Source organism: Protopterus annectens, chromosome 4.part1, assembly GCF_019279795.1.
Source record: "Protopterus annectens isolate FY-2018-M chromosome 4.part1, PAN1.0, whole genome shotgun sequence".
Classification (NCBI taxonomy): Eukaryota; Metazoa; Chordata; order Ceratodontiformes; family Protopteridae; genus Protopterus; species Protopterus annectens.
This window is the reverse complement of record NC_056734.1, coordinates 138,261,551-138,278,409: the sequence shown is the minus strand read 5'-3', so window position 1 is coordinate 138,278,409 and position 16,859 is coordinate 138,261,551. Positions and strand designations below refer to the sequence as shown.

At 38.6% G+C, this 16,859-nt stretch overlaps 1 protein-coding gene across 3 annotated transcripts in view; it reads left to right on the top strand.

Annotated features, from left to right (window-relative positions):
- The window catches only part of PIK3CB (phosphatidylinositol-4,5-bisphosphate 3-kinase catalytic subunit beta), a gene marked incomplete at its 3' end in the record, with an annotated part of 1,563,003 nt that overhangs the window by 421,873 nt on the left and 1,124,271 nt on the right, over nt 1-16,859 (top strand). For all 3 annotated transcript variants that reach the window (XM_044070037.1, XM_044070038.1, XM_044070035.1), the window contains 1 exon segment: nt 2,206-2,431. In XM_044070037.1, coding sequence (XP_043925972.1) covers nt 2,206-2,431 — 226 coding nt within the window.

Here is a 16,859-nt window from a genome sequence, read left to right as displayed (position 1 = left end):
AAAGACTCTGTGCCTGTCTCAAGGGATAAGCATAGCAGTGCCCAATTTACCTCAGATTTTACAGTACTTAACTGAGATGCTTCATAAGGGCCTGTCTTTCTCCTCCATTAAAATTCACACCTCAGCCATTTCAGCTCATTATAACACAGAACCACACCCCTCTTCTCTCATCCACTGCTTAAGCAGTTCCTCAGAGGGGCCAAAAATCTATGACCACCCAGGAGAGCTCCAACTCCAGCTTGGGACCTCAACTTTGTATTGGAAAAGCTCACCCTTCCTCCTTTCAAGCCAGCTACCACTGCGGACTTAAAATTCCTTTCTTGGAAAACAGCTTTCCTTTTAGCAATCACTTCAGCAAGAAGGGTATCTGAATTACAGGCCCTCATGGCAGTGGAGCCTTTCATCTTCTTTCATGTGGACAGGGTGTCCCTCAGGACCAATCCCTCCTCCATGCCCAAGGAGGTATCCAGTGTGGCCCTTAATCTGTCCATATATTTGCCAACCTTCTTTCCTAATCCACAGAACAAAGGGGAATGGATTCTGCACTCCCTAGACGTGCACAGACAACTTAGATTCTACTTGTACAGAACTAAACCTCAAAGAAAATCTGATCAACTGCTAGTGGCATTTGTTGCAGGGGCAGAAGAGAAGGCTATTTCAAAGCAAACCATTTCCAAATGGATAGGCCATTGCATTCACTTCTGCTACAAACACCATGGAAAACCTATCCCACAGGGGATCAGACCCCACTCTACCAGGGCTGCATCTACCTCTACAGCCTTTCTCAGAGGCGTCCCTACCAGGGACATCCTAGAAGCTGCTATCTGGAGTTCTGTACATACTTTCCCCAAGCATTACCATCTGCCAATGTTCTCTAAATCCAGACCTGGCTTTGCCACTGCAGTTTGACAGGGCCTTTTAGCTGGTCCTAATCCTTTTTAAATTCCTCCTCCCATACTTAGCTTTGGGAATCTACCCAAAAGTGATGACTGCAACAGTGAAACATGAAGAACATAGTACAGTTGTGTACACTTACCATAAATGTAGATGTTAGAGTGTATTCACTGTTGCAGTCCTGGTTACCCTCCCTCCAATCCCCTTCTTTTTTTGGATATACCTCTACTTTCCTTTGCTATCTTCAAAAGCTTTTTGGTGTATTTGCTTTTTTGTTGGAGGTATAACCTTGTATATTTATAGATTTAATTGCTTCCAATTAAGGGGGCACCTGACATCTAGGGCAAGAAAAACTGATGTAATGGCATCGGCTGCATGTTTTATACCCCTGATGACCTGATGTCATGGAAGAAGGGACAGGAACCGACGCAGGACCCAGGACTTTGTTAATCAGGCCGACTGAGGGCTACTGCAAGCAGATAAACCCAAAAGTGATGACTGCAACAGTGAATACATTCGAACATCTAACTTTATGATAAGTGTACACAACTGTACTTTTCCTTTTTCAGTAAAATCCTTACCATTTTTAATACTAGGTTTGCAAAATACTAGAGGGTAATTGCACTTAATATTTGCTGCATTGTTATGTGGTCCTGGAGTTAGTATATACAGACGTGGGTGTCTGTGTAGAATCATTGACATACACTCAGTGGCAGATTGAGTACTTTAGGCTCTGGGCAGTTTTCATGCCATATACGTGTGTGTATATGTATATATATATATATATATATATATGTGTGTGTATGTACACACAGAATTTATTTTTTATTAAGTTATATATTTTTTAAATATAAAAACACTAGGGAAAAATGTATTTCATGTGAAACTGGATTTTTGGAATCCCACTTGAAGTGTAGCAAGAAATTTAAATTTTTTACTCTGTCAAGCAGGGCAGTCCACCCCATCAACCTACTTCTGAACAGTAGGACATAGAGTGTGTTTATTGTGTAATACAAGCAAAAGGCAGTTGCTCCTTAGTGATAAGGAGCCACTTGTTAATTATGAAAAGTCAAATGGAAAAGTGGCCTTAATTATATACAGCTTCAGCATGTGTTAATTTGTGTATTTTTATTTTACTTAGACACCAATTACAAAATATGCCATAGCAGTACTGTAAATTCATTTTAATTCAGTAAAGGCTCTTATAGTTATTCCTTAGTTAAATAACCAGATACATGCATATTGATTACAGCTACTAGAACTGGAATTTGTGAATGAAATCAAAATTTCTTTTCTGCCTTTATTTTGCAGAAGCTTTGGAAGGAAGCTGCCATGTACCCCCTCTATTTCCTCCTTGAGGAGATAGATGCCTACATGTTTGAATGTGTCAACCAAACTGCAGGACGGCAGGAGCTTGAGGATGAATCCCAACGATTATGTGATATTCGCCTCTTCCTTCCTGTTCTCAGGCTAGTAATCCGGAACAGCAATAAAGCCGAGAAACTTGATGCCAAAATAAGCCTTCTCATCGGAAAAGGTGATAACTCCATTCATGACAGAAAACCTACTTAAGTATTTTTTCCCGTCTTTCTGAAGAAAGTTTCAAATTAATTTCTTTAATGTACTGCTCTTTGTCAACTTTCTAGCACTGGATTGTGGTGTTGGCGGTAGGTAATGCATAATAACAATAATACTTCACTGCAGTTTGTCATTTTTTGTGATTTGCTTGCATCATCATGTACAGTCAGTTTTGGCAGGAATGAAGTTAACAAGATGCTGTGCAATTGTCAGCATATGTAGGGGGAAGGTGAACTTTAGGGTAAAAAAAAGTGTATGTTATTGCTGTAAAATTTCTTCCTTGATGACTCTTTCTATAGGGGAACCATTGAGAGTGTACTGACAAACAGCATCATTATATGGTATGGGAACTGTAATGCCTCAGATTGCAAGGCTGTCTGGAGAGTAGTAGTAGTAGCAGCGGAAAGAATCATTGGCTCTCTACTGGCACCCATGGATGACTTACAAAAAGCTCAGTATATTGGAGGAGCTAGAAAGATAATAAATTACCATGCTTACCTTGCTTTTGTGGTGTGTTCTACCGCCTTTCCTCGGGTAGATGTTACTGGACCATGCAATGTAAGACTTCCAGGCTCAATAGAAGCTTTTCCCTTTATCCACCAGATTGTTGAACTCTAACAATAGGCATGCCAGAAGCCATTCTGCTCTTTCAACCAATTAACTGAATATTCTCTTGACTAATCCAGTAAACGACATACTCTCATGTCCATTTATTCTAAGATCACTGCTACTAGTTGCATACCTCAGTGCAATATCCAAATCTTCATCTGTCCTTAAACTTGAATGTGCAATGCTTTATGCAATAATTTTGATTCAGAGGTACCTGTTAATGTGAAAATTGAAGTTCATTCAATATCTACTTGTACCTAAATGGCAAATTTTTGTATACGTAATGTATGTAAGTGTCTGTCGTAGCATTACTAAATAGTAACTGTATGTGTTTGTTGCACTGGAAACAAAGCAACGTAATTTCGTTTAGCTGCATGATGTGCAGATCTAAATGACAAAGTTTACTTTAACTACTTTACTACAAATAGGCTTGTAGTGATCTTTAAATGAAGAAAACAATAAATCATCTTTTAAGGCATCTTTCAAAGCCTTAATCTCATTGTCAAGCACATTAATTTTAAACTCATTGTTTCTAATCATTGACTGCGGTGGTGGTGCTGCGGTAGTGTTGTCGCCTCACAGTAAGACGCTGACTGGTTCGATTCTCAGCTAGCGCGTCTTCTGTGTGGAGACATGCATGAATGGACATGCATTCATTGAAGGTTGTGCGTCAGGGCTGGCAACTCGGCACATAAAAATCTACTACCAATCATTAGCAGACCGGAGTTCCGCTGTGGCGACCCCTAACCGGGAAAAGCCGAAAGACACAACAACATTGTTTCTAATCATTAATTTCAAAAGAGTTGTACCAGCATCATTAAAATGTTTTACCAGCTCATGATAAAATGATAAATTATACTCGACACCATTGAGGCATTTCCACACACAAAGCCCTTTCGGGATCTGGTTCAAACAAATGCATTCATAAAGAAATGAGTTTTCCAGTTGGAGATTCCTTATTTTTAATCATTTCTTTTCGAAAGTATCCAATTGTGACCTCACAGAATGATCTCTGGAACTGAAGGAAAAGCTGGGTGGGCACAACCAAGTATCCAAATCGACCTCCCTTGCTGGTAGACCTTGTGATTGGCTGGAATTCAAATAAACCACAATTGGCCAGCATAATGTGAACCAAGACACTGATGAAAAATAAAAAACTCAAAAAGAGTTGAATCAAATACATGGCTTTTATTTTCAAACCGGTTTCGGCTAAACCGCCTTCTTCAGTGAAAGAGTCTATGTCACACAGAAAAAAATCTAATGAATATTTATATACAACCCCAACCAATGGGATACATGGTATGCTCAATTTAGATTTATGATTATAGATAAAATCATTGGAGACAGAAGCAATTCACAAGGATGGCACAGTATTCTAAATCACAAGGAGAAATATTGGATCATTAACCTGGGGGCATTATTTCCACCAGGTCACAGTGATCATTTGTGAAACATTTTTTACAATGTTATTTAATGTATGGAATTCTGTGCCGTGCCTTACGTATATTAATTATATGATTATGTTTTGTTTTTTCATAATTTTGGATCTTGTCTTTGTTCCATAATATTATGAATATTTTAACATTCTCATAAGGAGATATAGTTTGCCAGATATTTCTGGTTGAATATATTTTGATTTATTGTCTTTTGTTATGGAAATTATGCTCTGGTCTCCATTTTTGTTTTTTGTGCATCAGTTTTGATTTCTTACATGTGCATTTACTTATTACATTTGATTACACCCTAGTATACTATATTATCAGTAATCATTCATGATCTTAGTAATTATTGTTATTACATTGCTGGTAATATTATGCTTGGTTTATTCCATTATATATTTGTTATTATCTTCTTTATCTTGTTCACTTCAGTTATGGATGCCCATATAGTATTTTTTATTTTTTATTTATCAATAAGATGTGTAGGAATATACATATACATATTGTGTTTAATTACTATGATATTATTTTGGAAAATTGTCTCTCTGCCTTGTTTTTCGTTTTGACAATTGTTTTATTTTTTTTGACTATCTCATTATTTTTTTTGAATATCTCATTGTTTATGTTATCATGATAAGAAGCGGGAACATACCATGTATCCCATTGGTTGGGGTTGTATATAAATATTCATTAGATTTTTTCTGTGTGACATAGACTCTTTCACTGAAGAAGGTGGTTCAGCAGAAACCGGTTTGAAAATAAAACTCATGTATTTGATTTAACTCTTTTTGAGTTTTTTATTTTTCATCAGTGTCTTGGTTCACATTATGCTGGCCAATTGTGGTTTATTTGGTATGTTTAAGCCGTGCATACCCCACGTGCAAAGAATTGTGTTTTGTTCCTGGCTGGAATTCAACCCAACGTTACTCGTTGGCAAGTTACCATTGGCAACAACGTCAGCGTAACTCTGAGGATTCTGTGAAAATAGTTCTGGGCTGGTGTTCAAATTAATGTTAATGGGGCACACTTCTTTAGAGCCGGGACCAACATCTTGGAATTCCTGCATCGAAGGGGTCTTATATTTACAGAGCTGTTGAAGCAGTAAAGTTAAGTCACCTGGCAGATCCATAAATACAATGAATGAGTGGAGTAGAAAGAATGAATTGTAACTGTAAAACTGATAACACAAAATAAACACTACCAAACAAGAACCAAACATAAACAGTAAATCGAACCAACTGCTCATTTATTTAAATTTAAAAATTAAAACAGACTTGGCGCTTTCATCTTAGCCACACATAAGACTTCACACAATGCTAGCCTTCTTTTTTAAAACACAGGACAAGGTTAGGCAAAGTAGTTGGTGCCTTAATTTTAAGAAGTTTATTTTTTTTGTCACAGATGCAGTAGTCATTGAAAATTTTAAGGGAGACTTGGATTTACTTCTTGAATATAAAGAATTAACTGGTAAACTGAGGCTAAATGCTTCGGTTGCTTCTGGTATCAATGGTGCTTTATCCTTGTCCTGTGTTTTAAAAAAGAAGGTGTAACATTGTGCGAGCAATGTGCCATTTTGTTTCATTTTATTGTTTGATTTTTTTATGTGCTTTCAAGTGACTTGTATGTATGTATTTATATATATTTCTACATTTGTAATTTCACATGCAATACGCCTTTACACATATACTTCTATACATTTGTATTTCTTAATATTGCAGGCTTTGACACTTTAATTCATTCGGTTACATCACCCATGATATGTAAATTTATGATATCCAACTGGTTGTTACGCCAGTATTTAGGGTCTTGTACTATGGCAGCATTCATTCTGTTGAAGTCTTATGTGTGGCTAAGATAAAAGTGCTAAGTCTGTTTTAAATTTTTAATTTCATTAAGTAAACAAGTGATTGCTAGTTGGTTGGTTCCGTTTATTTTTTATTTTTGGTTCTTGTTTGGTAGTGTTTCATTATACTTCCCTTAAGAGTCCCAGAGAGCAGGATTCCTCTGAAGAGGATTTGGGTTCTGGGTAAGAATCTTTGGCATATTCCTCTCAAATCTCTTTTCCCTTGGATTATGGATCTGAGGAGGAAGATTATCTTAGTCCAGACTCTCCTTTGGAAGAAAACTCCTTTGGAGACTTTGTATGATGGAATATTTCAAGTGGGACTGTTCTCAGGTTTCTGATATTGAAAATGAGTATTATGAACTCCTCCAGATGGAGTCTCCCAAGCCCTCTGCTGTACCTCCAATCTTGGCTGTGCTTCAAGATACCTTTTCAACAGTCTCTGTGGCCTCTGATTCTCAGCCTCCAGCCCCTAAGAAACCAAATAGATTTTATAAGGTACCTGATGATTGTAAGTTCTTGTACAGATGTCCTCCTGCTGATTCTTCTGTCCGTATCATCTGACAAACCTTCTAAACTTTTGCCATCTACTAAACTGCTTCCTTCGGACAAGGACAGTAGAAGTATGGAATGTTTAGGCAAAAAGGTATGTACTGCTGCCACTGTGGCTTTTTTTAGCTATTAATTAGTGCCCTCATATGACAAGGTATGTTTTGGCCCTTCTTTCTTAAGCTTCTCAGGCAATCTCTCTACTCCCTGATTCAGAAGGGGGAGGTCTTGGCACTTTCTCTTCTAGGTTCTAACTCTCAGATGGTTTGCCACTCTATTAAATGCAGTTATGATGCAGCTGATGCTTCCGGTATGACTGCTGCCTTTGGTTCTGTTTTAATGTTACTCTTGTCCTCGTCTCCAGCCCTTACCTGATGATATTAAAGCTAAATTGTTGAATGTGCCTCTTGATAATAAGAACCTTTTTGGTTCTGCTGGTGCTGAACTTTTTAAGTCCCTTCAGGATAAAGGCAAGGTCTTGTAGGAATTGAAGCATATTTTTCTGTCTCCTATCCCTAAGTTCCATAAGAATTGTCCATCTAAATCTGCTTTTGTACACAGCTTCGCCCTCCTGCTAAAGGTAAGAAGGGTTCTAAGAGTCTAACTTCTGCTAAGTCTGCTCAGAATTGTACTTTTTTTTCAAGACAAACCAGGTTCTGTCTGACAGTTTGCTTCCCCTGTTCTTGGGTCAGGTTCCTTTATCCCTTCGTCTTTCCCTGTCCCTTCCTAATTGGTTAAGGGTCATTCAAGACCCTTGGGTTCTTTCCATCATCCAAGTCCAAAACATTCAAACCCGAGCAGGTATTGTCAACTGGTGTATGGATAAACAAAAGAATCCAAAAAACAAAACAGGCCAGCACTCTATCTTAATGGAACCAGTTTATTGCATATTCGCATACTGGTTTAGGCTGTGTAAGCCTTCATCAGTGTAAAACATAACCATAACATCAAGCTTGAAATATTTCCTGTTCTCTTCCCATTGGTCAGTTGCAAACAGTCATTCAACCCCGGAGAAAAGAACCCTCCTAACATAATGCAACTTTTCTCTTTTTGCTCCAGCACCCTGTGCCATCCTCCTTTATTATTATTCTTGAAACTAATTTTTTCAATAATCGTGAAATAGAACCTAGCCGTGTTATGTTTTAAAGTGTGTTTATATAAAGCAATTATATTTTTTTTGCATCTGATTTCACTTAGATGTTCTGTAATCCTAAATTAAGGGGTGAGAAGTCTGCCCAATGTAAAAGGCTGAACAATTACACTTAGCTAAATATATCACCCAAGCAGTATTACAATTACAGAACACATTTATCTCAAAAATCTTAGAGGTGTTGGAGGATGAAAACTGCTCTGTTTTACAGACATATTTACAGTTACTACAATGTTCATAAGGTTTATCGATCTGCGGTGGTACAGCAGTAGCGTTGTTGCCTCACAGTAAGAGGTTCTCCTGTTTGAGTCTCTGCTGGAATGCCTTCTGTGTGGAGTCTGCATGTCCTCCCCGCAGTCGATTGGCCTCCAAAAGACATGCGTGAATGGGCATGCCTTCACTGAAGGTTGGTCGTCAGGCTGGCAACTCGGCACCATAAAAATCGACTGCCAATCATTAGCAGACCGGAGTTCCGCTGTGGTGACCCCTAACCAGGAAAAGCTGAAAAGACAAACAACAATGTTCGCAAGGTTGGCATCCCTCACACAAACTTAAGAATATACTTAAAGCTCAGTTCCTTGGATTAAAAAGGATTTGTACTTTCAAATCCGAATATGGGAAGGAAATTGAAGACACGATTCAGAGATTTGGTGAGAGGGGATATAGACATTCTGATGTTATGAGAACAATTCCATTCTATGGAGAAGATAGACCGCAATTGTTGAGATACAAGCCCAAAAAAACATCAGTAGGTTTACCCAATTTCATTATGAATTTTGGGAATAATACAAAATCTTTTATGGATCTTGTGCAGAAATATTGGCATATTTTGCTTTTAGATGATGACTTATATTTTACCTGCTGAATGTTTGTTTACATTTAGATGTGGTAAAACCTAAGGGGTTGGTTCAGTCTTTATAAAAGAGCAATGAGATGGGTGCAGTTATGGGACAGTTGTCACTAGGTGGACAATTAGTTAAGGGATGCCAGCCTTATGGACATTGTAACAACTGTAAATATGTCCGTAAAACAGAGCAGTTTTCATCCTCAAACACCTCTAAGGTTTTTGAGCAAAAGGTGTTTTGTAATTGTAATACTGACTGGGTGATATATTTAGCTATGTGCAATTTTTCAGCCTTTTATATTGGGCAGACTTCTCATTCCTTAAAATTTAGGATTACAGAACATCCAAGTGATATCAAATGCAAAAAAAAACATCTAATGCCTTATATAAACACACTTTAAAACATAACACAGCTAGGTTCTATTTCACAATTATTGATAAAATTAGTTTGAGGAATAATAAAAGATGGTGGCACAGGGTGTTGGGTCAAAAAGAGAAGAGTTAGATTGTTAGGTTAGGAGGGTTGTTTTCTCGGGGATTGAATGACTGTTTGTAATTGACCAATGGGAAGAGAACAGGAAGTATTTAAAGCCTGATGTTATGGTTATTTTTTACACTGATGAAGGCTTATACAGCCGAAACTGGTATGTGAATATGCAATAAATTGGTTCCATTAAGATACAGTGCTGTTCTGTTTTGTTTTTTTAGATTCTTTCCATCACCTGCCATGGATAACTCATGGTGTCGAAATCGCTTCCTTCTTTTCTGGGCATCCCTCAACCTCCTCAGAAACCACTTTCTTTCTTTTCAGAACTACTTCAGGGCCTTTTGGCTCACGACACCATTCAGGTCATGCCCCCTGCCCAGGAAGGGAAAGGGTTTTATTCCAGATTGTTTGTCTTCCAGGAAGGAAGACACCTGGAGACCCATTCTGAAGGTCCCTTTTTTTTGGTTGTTGTCCCTTCAGACCCTGTTCCCTATTCTTCTTTCCCAGACTTTCTTAGTTTGCCTTGACCTGAAAGATGCCTATGTTCACATCCCCAATCTTCCCTTTTCAGGAAGTTCTTATGTTTCTCTGTTCTTCTTTGCATTCTCAGTTCACTGCTTTGCCCTTTAACTTTTCTACCACCGCAAGGGTATTCACCAAATGCCTCACTCCTGTTATTGCCTTTTACAGAATGAGAAGGTTTCAAATCTTTCCTCATCATCCAAAGGGTCTTGTTTCAGCCCCTCCAATTTACATTTTTTCTCTTACAAAGTATGGGGGTTTGCCATAAACTTTCAGAAATCAGTCCTAGTGCCTTCTCAGGATCAGTTTTTTCTTGGTTGCAGGATCCAGACCATTCACTTGCTGGCATCCCTGCCTCCATCCAATGCTCTCTCTCTAATCACCTGTTTTCAATGTCTTCTTCCTCTGGCTTCAGTCACAGTTAAGGATTTTCTCAGGGTTCTAGGATGCATGGCCTCCACCATTCATATGTTGTCTCTAGCCAGACTCCATATGAGAAAACTACTGTGACTCCTAAAGTCAGTTTGGCTTGAACACTGTCATCCACTGGATTTTCTAGTTCCCTTTCTTCTATGGCTCCAACTTGAGCTTCAGTGGTGGATTTATCAGTTTTCTCTCAAACCAAGACTTTTTTCCAACCCCCAGTCCCATCTGAGGAACTTTTTTTTAATGCCTCAGACAGGGGGCGGGGAGCTTCCTTCAATTCCCTCAAGGTCCAGGGTCTCTGACTTCCTCATCAGAGGTCAGATCACATGAGAGCTCTTCTTTTAACACTTCAGACTTTTCATTCCCTCTTTTTTCCAGGGTGCCTCAAATTCTTCACTGACAATACCACAGTGATGTGGTATATCATCAAGCGCAGGGGGGAGAGCACAGTCCTACCACTTGCAGACTTGCTTTTAAGGTCTGGGATCTAACTGTCCAGTATCGAGTGACTCATCAGGCTGTCTCCATTCCTTCAGAGCAAAATATAGTGGCAGATTGAGCAGGTCCCAGTACACAAGCTCATGAATGGATGCTTCACAGAGATGTGTTTCTGGACATTGTCCATCAGTGGGGTATTCCTCATGTAGATCTCTTTGGCTCCCCTTTGAATGGATAACTTCCTCTTTTTTGTGCCAGAGTCCCAAGCCCTTTGGCTTGGAAGGTGAACATCCTATCTTTTCCTTGTTTCTCTATGCCTTCCCTACTCTTCCTGTGATTCAGAGGGTCCTGCTCAAGATCAAGTAAGACTCCTCCAAAGTCTTGCTGCTGACTCCCTTTTGGCCCAGACAGCATTGGTCCCCCCACCCTTCATATTCACCTAGCCAGGAGCAGTCACCAAAAAATACCTCACAAGTGGATCTTCACACACAAGACAAGGGGTCTCATCCATCCTCATTAGTTCACTCTTCAGCTGACGCTGTGCATGATGAGGTTTTGATCCCTTTTAGGCACCGTTTTTCTGAGGATCTGCTTAGGGTTCTGCAGGAGGCCAGGAAACCCACTACTATGAAATCATGTTTGTCCAAATGGAAGAGATTTTCTGTCTGGTGCCTTTCTCATAACCAGGATCCATTTTCTGTCAGGATCCCCCTGGTTCTCTCTTGTTTGTGTAAATTGCTCCATGCTGGGTTTAGCATATTCAGCAGTTAAAGCTCACCTCTCGGCTGTTTCTGCTTGTCTGCCACTGATTCCTGCTCTTGCCTCTAGGTTTCAGGTCAAACAATTTCTTAACGGCATCATTCGTGTCAAGCTTCCCAGGAAGCCTATTCCAGTGGGACCTCAATTTTTTTACTTGCGAAATTGACTCGGGCTCCTTTTGAGCCTTCAACTTCAGCTTCCTTGTAGCATTGTACTTGGAAGACTGTTCTTCTTTTGGCCCTTACTTCAGTTAAGAGAGTCTCTGAACTGCAGGCTGTCATGGCTGTTCCTCGTTTCTTGGTTTTTCATATGGATGGATTGTGTCTCTGTACTAATCCTCCTTTTATGCCCAAGGTGGTTAATGAGTTGTCTTAATCAGTGTATTAATTTGCCCTCCTTTTTTCCCCCTTCTCCACAGTCTGCCAGTGAGAAGATTCTTCACAGTTTGAATATGTATAGACTGCTCATATATTTGTATAAGACATATTGTATATTTTCAAATCAAAGCAACTTTTTTTTCCTTTCATACTAGATCTCTAGGTTTAGCTGTTTCTAAACCAACCATATCCACCTGGATCTCTAAGGCCATTTTTTTGCTGCTGTTAATTTTATGGTACATGTCTTTCTACCTTTGTAAAGGCTCATTATACTAGATCTGTTGCTTCTTCTGGTGTTTTTTTCAAAGCATTAGATATCAGCTCCATGGGCGGCCACGGTGGTGCAGTGGTTAGCATTGCCGCCTCACAGCAAGAGGTTCTCGGCTGGGGTGCCTTCTGTGCGGAGTCTGCATGTCCTCCCTGTGGTCGTGGGTTTCCTCCGGGTGCTCCTCCCACATCCCAAAGACATGCTGCAGGTGGATTGGGCACTCTAAATTGGCCCTAGGTGTGCGTGTGAGTGTGCCTTCTGTGGAAGGTTGGGCTGGCAACTCGACACCGTAAAACTCCACTGCCATTCAATGTGCGGACAAGGTGATCCGCTGTGGCGACCCCTGACCGGGAAAAAGCCGAAAGAAGAAGAAGAAGATATCAGCTCCATCCCTGAGGCTGCTTCATGGACTTATATCTTCACTAAGTATTATAAGTTGGATGTTTTCAGAGCAAGAGCTGACTTTGCCAGAGCTGCCCTGCATTGGTTTCTAGAGGGCTTCTCTGTGCCTTTTTCCTCCCAAGTTTCCTCATGAGCTTTGGTGCTCTTCCTTATGTAAAGAATACTGCAGCGGTTATATGGAAGGATATAGTACAGTTGTGTGAAATTTTACCATCACAGTAGATGCCCTTCTCCTAATTGTTGTAGTATTCAGTTTCTCCCTCCTTCCCTTTCTGCTCTGTTCCTTCTTTCTTTTCCTTTTTCTCCTTTTGGATACAGATTTTTGTCCTAGTTCCTAGGTATATTTGTTCCACCTGGGGCTTTTCAGTTCTGAGATATGTACGTCTGTACATCATCTTTATGCTCAATGCCTTGAGCAGGGAACATACTTGTGGTGTACAATGTCTATATGTTCTTAAGGCTTTGTTATACTGGCCAGATGTTGGGCTACACGTGGCAGGGAATCGCTTGTGTAAAGAATTTCCTTATGTAAAGAATGCTACAACAGTGAAGACAAGGACATCTGCTGTTATGGTAAGATTTTCCACAGCTGTACTTTCCTATTTTTTAGCTGTTAATGCAATAAACACAAGGATCATTTCTCCTTAGGTTCCCTCTGTAAATGGGCTTTGCCCATTAAGTCTAAGGCAGTTAGAAAAATGTAAAATAGAGTGATCCTTGCATTAACCAAAACATACTCAAATGAACCTAGCTAACAAGATACAAGTAACATTAAATGGATGATACAGTAGTAATCGTGGTGATTCTCTGCATTATCAAGATAATACTTAAACAAATGGGAGTATACTGAATTACTGTCCAGGTATCTCAGAAAATGAAGCTTGAGAAGATCTGGAAATGATGGGGTTAGCCTCTTTTGTTGTTAACAGTTCTTATTCAGGAATGGTTTTCTTGGGAAATTTGCAGTTGCATTTCAGATCTGTTATGCTTTCAAGTTTACAGCAGATATGAATAAAGCTACAGCTTTATGGGAGCGGTGCTGAGTAATGTTTTTCTATATACTGAAGTCAGCAGGTGTCAATTTAGGCCACATCATTCTTCCAAAGTCAGGACATGAAGACCAGAATAATAGTAATGTAGGCATGGTCAGCTGTATTAGCTGCAAAGTTTGCATCTGGTGCACTGCCTTTGACTTGGCCGTACAGAGGCCTACCAGTAGATTTCCTTCCTCATCACTGTTGCTGTATTCATCACATGTGAGATCTCCTGCCAACGATAGCCCAACATCTGGCCAATATACCAAAGTCTTTAATTCCATCGATCATCGCACATTAGGCATATGCTCCCCACACAGGTGAAGGGCGTAAAGATGACATATGCGCACTCAGTACTCAGAACTTCTTTGCCACAAGTCCAAACATCACAGGTGAACATCAGTCTAAACACCTTTCACTGAACTATGTTCTACTGATCCGATCCATTGACAGATAAGTGCCCCATTGGGGTTTCTTCTTTTCCTTCTGCTTTTCATGTACTAAGAGTTCATGTCATCCAGAAAGGAAAAATACCAGTTTAGGAGGCAGATTCCATATAAAGATCATCACAAGAAGTGTTTTTTCTGCCTAGTTACTTCACATGTTCATACCTAGCGTACCATTTGTCAGGCCTTTGTTCTGAAAATTCTTCACAGCTGTCTCCTCCTTTTTCCATCAACCTTGGGAACTAATGTTCTCAAGCTTTTGAATATGGATGAATCCACCCTCCCCAATGTACGGTCATCTGTCAAAAGAGACTACTAAAACATCTTGGTCTGAATCTGCTGCTGTCCAGTCTCCACAATAAGTCTGTATCAAGGTGGATGAAGACTCTGGATTCGAAGATGGCCGCTGTTCTGTAAACACTCCTAACCTACAGCTCTTCAATCTCTATGGAATAAAATCAACCCAGAGGACAAATCAGGAATTATCTCGACATAATACTTTGATCTAACAACTCCAAACAACACTTAAGAACTGTTGAAAGGACAATAAAACCCAAAACAACAGCCAAACTACTAGGACTGTAACAGATTATCTGAAACAAAGGAGGGAGATAAGCAAAAGAAGCCGTGTGCTCAGGAACCTCTTCATCCTGAACTATATTCACAAACCAGGACGCTTCAACTACACAAAATGTCAAAAGAGGACAAAAACATGGACATTACAACAACAAAAACTAAACTCTCAGAATTATCATCACCTGAGAAAGATTTAAACTCTAAAAGACAGAAAATAACAAAGCAACAAGATACTAACAAATCAGGAAATAAAAATAGAACAGATCAACCTGCAAACCTAGATGACATTAAAGCAGCTTTTACTGTCTATTCAAGAGGCAATAAAAGAACTCTCCACCCAACTACAAACGTTTGGAAATTCCTTCAACCAAATAATAGAAAGAATGGACAAGTCACAAGCCAAAATCACAGAGAATGAAGAAAAAATAGTCTTAATCACCAAAAAAGTTGAGGCACATGAAGTAGACATCCAAAATATGCAAGCAAAAATTACTGATCTAGAAGCAAGATCCAGAAGGAATAACATAATCATGAGAGGCATACCGGAAACTATACTTCACAATGATCTGATCCCATCTATTATCCAAATATTTACACTACTCAAAGACCCAAAAACAGCCCACCAAATAATAATAGAGAGGGCACACAGAGCTCTGAGAGAATCTCAAGCATCAAACAAACCTAGACCTGTATATGCCAAACTCCTAAACTTCCAGGATGTTAATACAGTGTCATCTGCAAAAAAAAAGTGGTAAATACAGAACCCATCTACTCTCAAACTAAGGAGGGAAATAAACAGAGCAAGGAAATCCCCCTCAACGGGGGTAAGGACCAAACATAGCGGAGGATTAGACCGGGAACAAATACTTATTACTAGTATTGTTATTAAAAGTAATGAGGTGACAGTTTAGAGTTAGAAAATATGTAAATACTGTTGAAGTAGTCTCTTTGAATTGGTGTACCCTGCTTTATCCAAAACCAAGTTCGTTGTTGACATGTCTAAATTATAATATTACATACTAAAAGTCATAAGAGGAGACTTAGGTTACAAAAGCAGTGTTTTTCTTTTAGAGAATGAGTTGGGTAGGCTTTGTACAAGTAGTGACAAGTCATGCAGGGTTATTAATCTTCTCTTCATTTTCAAACTCGAACACACAAAAATTTCATTATTTTCAGACCCTGCTTAATTCCCGGTCCAGGAAGCTAGTGGTTAGGCACAGGGAAGGGACGGGAATAAGAGAATGCTTTCATAACATGTTTTTGATAAAAAGTCGACACATTCTGATGTTTATATTCAAATCTCAGGACTACATACATAAACCAAGAAGCTATGTGAATGTGGGAATTTGACTCATGGAATATCAAAGGGCTCCAGAAAAAGGAAGTTGTTTTTACACCTCACTTTGCAAGCTAAGGCAAACTTTATATTAATCCAAGAAACCCTTCTAACCATAGAACAATTAGGAAAACAATAAGTGAGTCCAACAGACGATAAATCCAAAACCTTTACTTGCTAACGTTTTCGTGTACAAACATACATACACTTCTTCAGACAAGTAATTACTGAAACCTCTTGTGAGTTTAAATATACTCACATACCAACAATTATATCCAATTCACTAAACAATTTCTCAATTAAATAATTTATCAATTAAATAATTCATTTTGATTTTGACCTCCTTAAAAACTGCAACCTAATATAGTATATTCCCTAAAAGACATACATTTCCAGTTAAAAACTAAAATTCAAAGTACCATATCCTAAACTGTATTACAAACTATCCAGCAATATATATTTGATTAATAAAAACATAATTATTATATATACATAATATAAAAGTGATATAAATATATAGAGGTTGATTTGGTATTCCTGTTTTGATAGGTGAATGCATTATAGATTATTTTATTTATATAATGTGAATTTGGTATGCATTTATATTATATATATATAATAATTATGTTTTTATTAATCAAATATATATTGCTGGATAGTTTGTAATACAGTTTAGGATATGGTACTTTGAATTTTAGTTTTTAACTGGAAATGTATGTCTTTTAGGGAATATACTATATTAGGTTGCAGTTTTTAAGGAGGTCAAAATCAAAATGAATTATTTAATTGATAAATTATTTAATTGAGAAATTGTTTAGTGAATTGGATATAATTGTTGGTATGTGAGTATATTTAAACTCACAAGAGGTTTCAGTAATTACT